This window comes from Trachurus trachurus (assembly GCF_905171665.1).
Source record: "Trachurus trachurus genome assembly, chromosome: 10".
NCBI lineage: Eukaryota > Metazoa > Chordata > Actinopteri > Carangiformes > Carangidae > Trachurus > Trachurus trachurus.
The window spans coordinates 15,339,065-15,351,643 of NC_139894.1; the positions used below are offsets into that span (position 1 = coordinate 15,339,065).

General features: G+C 40.5%; 1 protein-coding gene across 4 annotated transcripts in view; it reads right to left on the bottom strand.

Annotated features, from left to right (window-relative positions):
• Positions 1-647: 647 nt before the first annotated feature.
• Positions 648-12,579, bottom strand: part of fgf13a (fibroblast growth factor 13a) — a 97,965-nt gene continuing 86,033 nt past the window's right edge. For all 4 annotated transcript variants that reach the window (XM_083980577.1, XM_083980576.1, XM_083980578.1 and 1 more), the window contains 2 exons: positions 6,039-6,237; positions 648-2,640 (listed from right to left, as the gene is read on the bottom strand). In XM_083980577.1, the coding sequence (XP_083836703.1) occupies positions 2,504-2,640; positions 6,039-6,237 (336 nt within the window). In that variant the 3' untranslated portion in view covers positions 648-2,503. The remainder of the gene's footprint in view (positions 2,641-6,038; positions 6,238-12,579) is intronic.

The following is a 12,579-nucleotide window of genomic DNA, read 5'->3' on the forward strand; positions in this document are numbered from 1 at the left end:
GAGCTTGAAGTTTCCCTCACTAAGATGGATTCCTGAGGCTGTTGGGTCTTGGTATGTGATCTTGGCCCACTCGTGAGTTCTTCCCTTATGAGAACATTTTCAACATTTTTACTAAAACCAATCTCAGGGCCAGCCTTTTGGGAAGGAAGTGATTTTACCTACTATGTGGTGTTGTTGAGCCAAGGCAACAATGATACGGAGACAGGGAAGAGTCACTGCAGCAGAGCAATTTCCATGTATCTAGTCTTCGGAGGCATTGATTTATTAGACAGAATGGGCCTTACAGACCTGTCCACCAGCCTCCACTCTGAGGCAATTATATGGTTATATCCCACCTCTATGTGATATAGTACATTGGCATCCACAGATGGGAAAGTTGCCGGGCATCAGTGTATGTTCAGGGATTCCCCGTGGGAACAAGCTTTTTCAAACTAGGATGCAGCACAGATGATTCCCACCTCCCTACCATCTACACCACCAATTATTACAGATCCTGCCAAGTAAAAACTTATTCCCTGAACCCAGTTTTCTCTCTAATTGCGATGGCTGACTCGGTTGAATAAATAAGACCACTAATAGGACAAAGAATAAAGTCTGACACATTTTAAAAGTATATCTTAATATAAACATTTTATTCAGTGCATTTTTGTGTATACAACAAATAATAAACAACTGGAAGTTATCAGACAGCCACAATGTCTGCCTGTATATGTTGTTTTATCAGATTTAGCCTGGTAGTTTGGAACACATGATCCAACATGGGTTAATACACATAGCCTACATCATGCAGCTCTAGACCAGAATTTCCCTGCTTTCTCCCATGCAACAGATAGGTTCACCTAATACAAACCACCTCCGGAGGAAACCAAGAAAAGAAAGCCTCCCAGAAGCATGTACCAGAAAGAAGTTATGTAGCTGAAGGGAAGAGTACATACTGTAGCCCACAAAAAGGGTCCTTTTTGTACATAATTGTGTTTGTACATGCCCTGTGCAAGAAAGGGAAGATGTTCGTTTTTGTATGTTTTTTTGTGTGTTTTTTTCACTTTTACAAATATGACGTGTCCTATAAAATGTTAAGCCACCTAAAAGTCCACAGTATTCTTTTTTTAAATATAGAAAATATTGTCACCACAATAAGTTACTCAAACACATAACAAGCATCCTGGGAAGGGGCTTGCACCATATTCCTATGGTGAACTTTATCAGTCAATAGAAGCTGACAAAAAAGGATGGCGAGGGGGTGTCGAAGTATGACACAAGCACAGAGGGAAGTAACAGATCACGAGGACAAGAGACGGAGACATTGTGAACACAGCGGTAACAGAAGGGAATGGGGACATAGAGTAATCGTTTCATACTTCGATCATCGAGCATATCAGCAAAAAGCACAACATCAAGCACGCTGCCAACTCCAAAGTGTTTAAAATCACTTCCTTTGTCCACTGTTCCTTTTTTTCCTGCAAAATCTTTGCTTTCTTTCATCAAAAAATGTACAATGAATTTTTTTTTTCCAGCTTTGCCTCTATACTGGCTTGGTTTTCAGCGGCTTAAAGGGAAACTCTTTCATTCTGTCTTTGGTGTGCTGGAACCCCTTTCAATGATGAAACGGCAACAAAAATACAAATACTGAACAATGACAAGGGAAGAGAACAAGAGGGGACAAACAAAACCAGTTATTAAATAAAAAGGTCTGCTAATTCAGAAAATTAGCAAAAAAAACAAAAAAAAAACAAGGTGCAGCTGTGGCATCTCTGAAAAAAAGAAAAAAAAAACTGCAAGAGAGCCACACTGTCCCTTATATTTCAGGTCAGCTGAACATAGGCTTCATTTTCCCATGCTAGAGAGCTCAGTCTCTGAGCGTGTGCACTAGGACGCAGGAGAGCTACCGTCTGGCTGGCCACAGTCCCAGCAGCTCTAGGCTGTGCCACACCAGGGAGTTTATAGGCTTTGTATTCACAGAAGCATGGATGAGACAGAGATCAGGGCTTGCACTGTACCACTGTAGCCTTGTAGACCAGCACCTTCACTGGCTGCCCTGTACGCCTACATGTCTAACTTCCTGTCCCTGTCTTTCAGATGCACGAGTGCTTGGTGTCTACATGACCTAATAAAAGTTACTATTTGCAGGAAATTAAGAAAAATAAAATAAGACAACGATGAGCTAAGTGGTACGCAATCATCACTGGAAGAGAGTGATCAAGGTAATAAATAAATAAATGTCAAGCCCGAAAGAAAATGTTTTAATTTGTTTTTTAAGTCCAGAATGGTTTATGTGCTGTTAAATCTCTTACTTTTGATGCTGTTTGAGACAGAAACAATGATTGACTAGGATGGAACCTAACTGTGTTTTCTTTTTTTATTGATGATGTCTTGGTGTTTGTGTGTGGTTAGTTGTCGTAGCTAGTCCTGAACCGCTGATCGGTGTGAGAAGTCTGCTTGGATTCACGCTCTGCTGGAGGTAAGGTTTCGTGGTTCGGCCACAGGCCTGGATTCAGCTACCGGGCTACGTCGACTCATTCTGGCTCACGGCTTTACCCCCGTTGAGCACAGCTGAGGCACTCCGACTCTTGGTGGGCGTGCCGCTGCCGGAGCGGGAGAACTCTGTCAAGTCATGGAGGGATGGCTCTCTGTACATTGCCACTGTGGAAACACAAGACAAATCAGAATCAGACAAACTGACTTTTTTTTGAACATTCGACAAACTACAACAGAAAACTACAACTTTGACTGTAGATGACATAGATGGCAGTCCATTTGGTTATCAGCACAGGTCTTCCGATAGTATGATATAAGGTTTCACTTATAGTTCCCTGCAAACTGCTGAATCAAGAGATTCCAGCAAACCAGGTTGGTGCTGATTTGACTTCATTCACAGCACGACATTATAAATTCAGGAGTTGCTAGTGCTTTAGCTTTGCTGTGTATGCAGCATTGGTCCAATATGCACCTCAGCAGTGGCTTTTCAGAAGAAATATCAGTAATCTGAGGTTCACAGTCTTTGGTTTCAGGATGTGTCAACATCATTCTGCCTCGAATGCTATTTGATGTTCATTCCTAAGGGAATCTGTGGCTGAAACAGCAAATGCAGTCCTTCAGACACTTCACTTAGCCCAGCATTTTTTTGTTACAGCAGCAATCTAGAGACCATCCTTGTGTATACACGTCAATCAATGGCAGGGAAACTGCTGATGATTGGTTAATAACAGTATTGTATTATTATAATGGTGGGCAACTGACCTCAGGATTACTGCATCCTCTCCGCCACACCACTGATGCTGCTATTTATTTTTAAACATAAATCATCCACCTAGTCATTTTTCACATTCTTCCACCCAAACCTCACTGTCTTCTTTGACAGACGCCACTTGACAGACTACTGTACACGCTATCCCGATAAAGAAAGCTCTTTGTGTTTGTCATCAGGGCGTACTGCAAGAATTCTAAGAGGATTTTCCTGTTTGGGTTTGAATGACGTGAGTTGAACTTGTTTCATCCAGAGGAAGACAGAATGAGAGGCTGTGGGCTGAGGCTCACAGACTGGAACCAGAAGAGTAGTGAGTAATGGCTGGAGGAGATGCCACTGCCAATGCAGAGACAGATTCTTAATTGGTGCCCTATAACACCGCTGCCTGTGAATCTTTATGAGCTGCTGGAACAAATTCTGCTTTATTTCTCTTCCGCTCTCTCTTTTCCTCACAGAGCTGTTTCCAAACCACCAGCTACATTTGGAATTTACATTATGTAAAGGGTTTAGTAAACACGGTGCAGTAATGGATAATTTTAAGTTTCTACAAAAAGATGGGGTGGCTCACAGCAGAAGTTGGATATATAATTCAGTTCATTTTTTTAGGGGTCACACGCAGTGAAGCTCTCACATTGTGTTTCTATTCCTTCTAATTCATAATATTGTTCTTCATATTATGCCTTGGGAATCTATGGTAGCCCCCACAATTCATTAAATCATTAAAAAAAGTTTATTAAATTGGGCCAAATGATTCCTCGAATGAAACTGAGCTCAGAATCACATGGTACATTATCAGTTTTTGCCACACTGGATTCCCTGCATTAATGGCTTTCATAGGAAAAAGTTTTTGTTGGTACTTTTGACAAGATTTGGCCAATTGTAATCAAAATTGTCACATATGGTCTTCGGACCAACCCTGACAAAACCTGTTTATTGATTTCTTTGATCTGCAAAAGCATTCATCCATCAGACCCAAAGGTGCCAAACTAGAAGGAAACTTGCTGTGAGTGCTAACAACCCTGTCCTTGACATCATGTTTCCATGAAAACTCTGCCATACAGGGCTGATTGGCCACCACATGGCAAAAATACTATATTTCAGCTCTTAGTTAAACTACATAAAAGGCAACTGAATGACAGTGGTTTCTGGAATCTGTTTGAATTTCTGTCTCATCTATCCAATTTCTATCTATTCTTATTTCGCATTAAGCAAGGCAATCATTCTCTGACTATTGCTCGTAAGTGTGTTTGAGACCCTCCTACATGGCCTGTTAAATGGAAGTAAGAAGCTATTATAGTGATCTCGGAGGGAAGACATGGATTCTAAATGAGATGCTGGTTGGTAATAAGTTGTTAAGACGTAAGAAGGGGCAACATCAAATTAAGAATTTTACTCCAACGTGCTGTGAAATCAATACAGAATATCCAGAAACCTCTCACTTAAATAGAAGATAGTTTTCACACAGATGTTTCACTGTGTGAGAGGGATGTGTCTGGCTAAGCAGTCATTTAGTGTTTTGTTTTGATTACATTTTTATAAGAATAGAAAAAATATTGTACAAAAATTCGTATTTAAATTTTCATAGTTTAAACTTTACCCAGTTCACCTAATCCTGAATCCTTATACTTTATCTGATAACATTGAACCAAATGGTTAGACTAGGTGCATTATCTAATTATTGACCTAGGCAGATACCAGTAATAACCCTGCAATGCTACTGTAGTAGGCACGTTAATGTGAGCACACACAAAAGAATGTAGTGAAACTAGAGCCCCATGTGACAAATCCAAGCTACTTGACAATCAACAATTGTAAAAAAGAAGAAGAAAAAAAAAAGACCTCTTTTCATCATTGTCGAAGTATTTTGCACTGCAAGGCTTTCATTTATTACACAGAAAAAAATGATGAAAAAATCTCTTCTTTTATCCCACTGAAGTGGAAACAGACTCTTTCTCTGTGTCTCCTTTCTGTTGACAGGTAAATCTGTGTCTTGTTGAAGATGAAAGGACTGTGGCCTTTTCAACAGAGCGAACAGAACCATTTCTCCATCTCCCCACCCTGTTTCTTCTGTTCTCTATAGCCATACTACCACATGCACTTTTTTTTGAATGGGAAAGGTTCTCTGCGACTTAACTGTAAATAAAATAAAGTCCTAGGTGCTACTATTCAAAGCTTTTAACCATATTGTTCCTGCTACGTGTGCTCACAGACAAAAGCTTGACCTCATTCTGCAGTGTCATATGGAAAACAACCCATTTAGTATTTAGTAAAAGGATGTCCACATGAACTGAAAGCGTAAGGGAGGGGGGCTTTTTGTGGTGGAAAACAACTCCTTTGCCAGCTAGAAAAGTGACTTTGCTGAATAGTCAAGAAAAATTCTTAATAGATTTTGTAGTTACAGCAACTTTATCTCTGATGCTGAGCACCACTCTTCTCAAGTTGCCAGCATTTTCCATCAGATCTGCTTCTTGGATGGTCTAAAGTAAACAGTTTCAGAAACACCCCTCCCACCATGAAGTCCCATAAACAGCAATCAGGCACTTCTACTTGCTTCACACTGTGATTGGTTAGCTGTGCAGACGTGGAACAGTCTGACTGCCTTCCAGAAGAGACAATACTGATATGGTGTCTGTCCTCTCTAAGATAGCCGGCTTTTCACTCCCTCTTTTGTAGCCATTATAGACACTTGATTTCCCACATGGTTGGACAACACATTGTTCAAACTACTCGTCGAGCATAACCTGATTTGTAATGTTGAACAGCAAAACGTCAAAGTCGATCTGACCATGCTTACCCTTAAGAGGCTTGGGAAGGAAGTGGGCTGCTGGCTTGTTCTTCTTGACATGATTCCCCTTCATGATTTCTCCTTCCTTGTTCAGACCGAGGTACCAGCCCCTGCCCGACTGCTGCTGCCGGTATATCATGGAGGAGTATGTCACGTAATAGTTCTCGAACACTGACTCCTTGAATTTGCACTCTGGTGTAAAGTGTTCCTGGGAGGGGGAGAAGAAGATACAGTGTATAGTAGTTGTTGGACAGTAATTCACAAGATCTCAAGAGTCTTTGACATCCTGTTATGAAGAGAAGCAGTTGAAATGCAATAGTTAATTACTTGAGTGCACAACTTAATAACGGTACATTGCGCTGCACGTCCAACGCACACTCGTGCAGGAAAAGAGCGTAGGAGCGATCTCAAGGTTCAAGCCCTTACTTTAAGATTTTTATCTCTTGAGAATCTTCTAAACCTATTCATTCCATTTACTGTCGTGAATAATGTAGTATAGAGCATAGATAATAGTAATATGACAGATGCAGAGGAGCATTAATAAAAACATAAAGCAAGATGAGTACTGTATATTCTCATTTTGCTCCTAGCTGTTAATTATGTATGGACAGTTCATTATCTCAGTTCATCAAGTATGGTCAACTGGATTTGTGATTCTTGTTGGGAGGTATTATAGTATTTACCTTTTTTAAGATATAAAAATAATTTCAATGCTTTTACAAAGGGGATTCAATATTATCTTGCAACCCATGTGCACATGGGTAGTGCATGCAAGGTACGTGTCGACCTATCTTTGTATGCTGTCAGATTGCTTCCTTATCTCCTTAACTAATGAACTCGCTGTGGGATGACTCCTTGGAGACATAATTTTGCTGTTCATTTTCTAGACTCCATACTGTGCAAGAGTTCTCATCCTTTCTGTTTGGTTTAGAATCTGGTGCCTATATAGAATTTGGTCATTAATGCGACAAACACGTTGTGGCTGACGTTTTATTTCCCCCGAGGCAAGGTTTTCATGATTGTGTATCTAATTTGTAGAGCTGTTTGGGCAGTGAGTCTACAAAACAGTCTGATTCGTTAGAAGAGAGTTCTCCTTGAGAGAAATTTAGGGACAACACACGAGGGAAAGGCAGCAAATGACATGTGAAGCTATGAGCAGTTAGTTGTTTTTGACACGCTGGTAACATTTTCTCCTTCGTGTGCAAATAAATAAAAAAATACATGCAATATACACAAACATCACCATAACACACAGTTGGAATAACCAACTCGATGTCAAATCAACTCAATGAATTTTACAGAGTGAGCTGTCTTGGAAAGAGAAGGATGAGTGCCTCTTTCGGACTGAAGCAGGTCTATCAAACACATTGCTTTTGTGGGTGCGGGTGTGAGTGGTGAGTGTGATGACGTGTCCTCAGGGCCAAAGACTCACAGTGAGATCATGACAAACAACATGCCACTAACAGACAGGGAGTCATCTATAACAGCCTCTCTGTTTTTTTTTTTTTTTGGTTCAACAGCATCACTCTTCATGTGCAACGCTAACAGGACTTCAAAAGACTGAATGAGGTTCATGTCTGGTGATAATGTGCTTTGAAGCTTTTGTCTACAAAGCAGCTAAAACGTGCAAAGCAGTGAAGGGTAATGGGTTGAAATGTTCACTTGTTGAACTTGATAAAAGACCAATAAAGCATATTGCTCTCTCATGTAGTGGCTTTTGTTACGCCGAGTTGGATAGCCCATTTAAGACACAAAACCCAGACGTACATAGAGTAACAGGCGACCATCATTCGTCAGCCTTTCTCACTGATGTTGCCTTCACAGACCTCACCAGACAAAAATCTCTGACAGAAATGGAGTGAAAGTCACAGGAAGCTTGTGACATATCACATCAATGGGATACATACTGTTGGCTCAGCCTTAGTTCTCAGTCAAGCTGCAACATCACAGGGGTACCAACCACTCCACTCAAATAAATGCTAAGCCCACAAGGACGGCTGGAGAACCAGCTGGGAGCTGTTACAGATCAGTAAGAAATTTTCTCCTCAATCATTTCCTAATTTTATCCAAATAGTTTTAGCTCCAGAGCTGAATGTGAAGATTTTTCCCCCAATAGGCTACGGTACATGTAAAAAAACAAAGAGAGACATTAGATCCAGTTTGACTGAGACTGCACATCTTTAGTCTTTGTGCTTGGTTTTCAGGAGTTGAGTATCTGTGTTGATGCATGTCTGAGCTTAGCTTTGCCTTTAATCTCTGCTTCAGTCCAAGATTGCTTGTGTGCCTTGTCTGTGTCTCCAACTTGCCCCTTGGTGCCTTAAATAATAATTTAAAAAAGAAGATCTGGTTGTATCGCCAGCTCTGATGCTACTCTCCCAACGTATTGCAACAATTTTGCAGTTGTAAAAGAATAAGCAATTATTTGCTGCATGTATTAAAAGAGCCAAGCTAAAGAAATAATTCCTGTTTTGGCCCTTCCCGTAGGCATCTTGGCATTATCCTTCTAGTGTGTTGTCTCTTTTGTATCCCTCAAATGATGGTGTCTTTGAAAGAAAGTCAGTCAGATGAACCATGGTCTGTGAGTTCTTAAGTGGTTAGCTACTAGTATTAGACTGCTTATCTAGTCTTTGTACTTCATTGTGCAAACAAGTTACACAAAGATGACAAATACACTCTATTTACATGTTTCTGACGTGCTGTTCTTTGCTGCACTTTCAACTGCCAGGTCAAAGCTTTTGTTTAAACCTTTGTTGTTTTCTCCCTCCTTCAGTCAGATTCATTCGCTTTGTCAATCACACTGTTAATTTCTTGACTGTTTAACTTCGTCATGTCCTTCTTGCTGTATGACTGTTATTCAGCCTGATTAGCAGCAGCAGCAGTCTTGGACAGGCTGGACAGCGTCCATGTCAGTTATGCACGAGCAGCAATTGGAAGCTACACAACTGCTGCTCAGTTGTGGAGCCAGCTCTCGAGCCAGGAGTTCTGTTCTACCTCTAATAATGAGCTTATGTGGATTTGGCTGGTTACACTCGCCCTGGAGAAGAATAAGAGTGTATTGATAAACAGACAGATACAGGCACATTTGGAGCCAAGATGGTTGGGAGGCTGCTGGCGGGCACTGCTGTATTGGAGTTGATCTGTGGAGAGCAGGCTCACTCATACTGACACGAGGAGGGGCCACAGTGGCAGGGGATCCCCCAATTCTATTCTAACAGGGCTGTGATAGACAGAAACATTCAGATGCTTTTGAATGGGGTCCAGTAGCAACTTCGTCAGTCAACAGCATATCTATTGTTCACTGAAACCAGTCTCCCAGTAAAATAAAATAAAAAATCCCACATCACTTTAATCATGGCTCCGGTGCCAGATGGAGCAGGAGGAAATCACTTTAGAAGTAAAAAAGCAGGACACTATCTGCATCGAAACAATATCCGCCTTGTCATCTCCCTCCCCCCATGTGTCTAAGGTGGTTCGGCTAAATGGACTTTTAATGATCCCATTACACTACATGGACTTTTCCTTGAAATATGCATTTATGACACATCCTTGTCCAAATGATGCACAGCTGGAAACCTCACTCACCAATATCCAGACAAGCGGTTTTGGAAAGAAAAGAGAAATTATTCCAGCACTGTTTCAGCATATTGTGTTAGGAGGTGTACCCCTCTCATATAGAACCGACTGGGCAAAAGGAAAATGAGTGCTATAAAGGTTTTTATGGAACGTACGAGTCTGAGTGTGCCAGCTCTTCCTATTTCTGTAGCTATGAGAAAATTTGTAGTTGTGCTGATGGGAGCTGTGCGATACATTTTGCCAAATTTTTATTGGAAAGGAGTGGGCAAAATTCACAGTCCATCTGTATTCATTCCTCTTTTCTCAAGCATCAGTGTGTGGGTTGAGCAGTGTTTTCATTTAACTTTGTAGACCTCCCCTATCTTTACAAGAAAGTGAACAAGAGGATGAAGGATTGAAAACTTTACTGTAGCTTCTCTTCATGTTCTTTACCAGCTTCACTTCAGTTGGCTACCTAATACAGTGCCAATAGTGACATGTACGTTTATCTTGTCTTCCTTAGCACTTATGTATCAGTTATATCGGTTTATTGTTATTTGCTACAAGGTGACTTACATATCTGTGTGTGTGTTTTTCTCATCCTTATCTGGGGCTTGGGATGTCAGAAACCTACTTTAGATTCCACTACAAAGCAAATATTCAGAGTATGTCTATATTTAAATTATGTTTGATTTACTTAAGTTAAAAGCACAAAAGCCTTCTTTCTTTTTTTTTTGTAAATTTACTGTGTAAACATTTTCAGTCAGTGTCACCTCCAAATATGTCTGTCTGTCTGTCTGTCTGTCTGTCTGTCTGTCTGTCTGTCTGTCTGTCTGTCCAGCACATATCGACTCTTGTCTCTATAAATGAAGTGAATTGTCATCTCTTTTGCAAAGACCAAACACAGGCAGAGACTCTTATGTTTTACAGCTAGGGGGAATCCCTGCTGAAGTTATGGCAGTATTGCCTGAGCAACTTTACGATGCAACTGCCTATGGGGAGAGACAGTTAAAGAATGATGCAAGTGTTGAATGTAATATACTGAATAATGTTTCCCTGTCATTTGAAATGGGATTTAAACTCACTGCGCTCCCTATCTGCCAGACTTTGTGTGTTTTAGCACGCAATTACACATCAGCCTTAGCCACACCAGCCACATTACCCTTATCACATCAACGGTGATAAAGGTAACTATCAAATGAATATTCCATTAGCAAGGCGGCTATGTCAAGAAAACCCTCTCAGTTATGATGCACTCTCAAACAGCATTCTGTTGGCTTCTGGGGAGTAATTACAGCTGAATAATGTTTTCCTGATCCAATCAGCAGGAGGAGAAATACTAGCATAATGGATCTGATCTCACAGTAAAGATATTGGCCGGACTTTTCACAAGACAAGCCAAATCAATGCTGCGTACTGCATCATGTGTATTCAGCTGCCATATCAAAACTTAAATGACACCAATTATGCCAATGGAATCAGGGACTGAGTGCTGTTCTAGTTTCTTTGAAGCCACATCAGTGATTGTGAGACTCACAAAAGCTAATGCTATGGCTGGTCAGTGAAGACAAATCTTGCTAAATCCGGCTTTTCAATTTCCCAGTCTTTTCAGTAGAGTGGAAGTGGATTAAAAAGCACCTTTTTCTTTAGCTAAAGATAAAGTACTCATGGAGTTCATTTGTTTGGGAATAAATTGGAGAGCTTTAAGCTTGTGGAAAAGACCCTCACAAATACTAAATACAAATAGACAAACCCACACAGGGTACACGCTCAGGCCAGGAGCGCACACACACACGCAAACCAGTTAATGACACAGCTCAATGGAGTGAGACCTTGCAGCAGTGGTTATTTACCAGCGGCATTGTGCTTGCTAAATGGTTGAAAAGGTATGGCTGTGAGCCAACTACATATCAAACAGGAGCACACTAAAATACATGATGTAAAGGCACAAGAATATACAGACTTCTTTTATACCTTTCAGCCTGTATTTTCTACTGATCCTACATGCAAACAATGAATAATATTTCATTGTTGTGCCGTGCGTGCCTTCTTCTTCCTTAATACACAATTAAAGTGACTCTGTTGACACATTATTTGGAAAATAGATTTCATACCAAACGCCTAGACAAAAATATCAGGAATATACACTGACTTCATGGATATAATGTGAGTGTTGGCTTTGCCTAGAAGCCTTTTCTTATCTTCATCATTCTTTTTCATCTCTGCACTCTCCACATTACCTTTTTCCACCATAGTCCTTTAGATGGGCATACTGCATATCCAAAGTGCTTTTATAAACAAGTGAGGATGTGATGGGTTCAATGTTTTATGTAGGAACTCTTTCACAGGATGCATAACCATGGCCACCTTGTAAACCTCGACACCAGCCTGATAAATATTTCCTCCCCAGCAGCCCTGAACTCTCCATTTTACACAGACTTGCGCAAAGCAGTCGAGACGAGACTCAACTGGAGCCTCAGTGACTCACACTAATTCAAATGTGACCCGCCAGGAAATTAATAACACCACTTCAAAGGCACCTCATAAGATATGTGGACACCACTTAGCTCAGGGTCTAAAAATATAGCCACAGACCTGAAAACATATCAAGAAAGTGCAAATTAATCTATATTTGTTTCAGATTCAGCATAACTGCACTTCTGTTCATATGTATAGAAGGTGTTGGATTATTATCTGTATTCTCTTGCAGAATATTTCAGATAATGCTGACAACATGTAGCACACTTTTTTTTGTCTAGAATAAAATAACCCTTCTATAGTTCTGCTGCTGAACTTGCATCACAACTTCTGGAAAAGTAGAAGGGCAAACAAGAAAACAGAGGATAGTAAAATAAAAATACATATTAATTGGCTCTTCCTCTCCCACACATTGATACTGATGGATGAATTATTTTCACTGGTGCATTCTGCCTCACCCACACATGTACACTCTTTTTCTCACTCCTCATTTCTCTCACTCTCCCTCTATCTTGTTCTT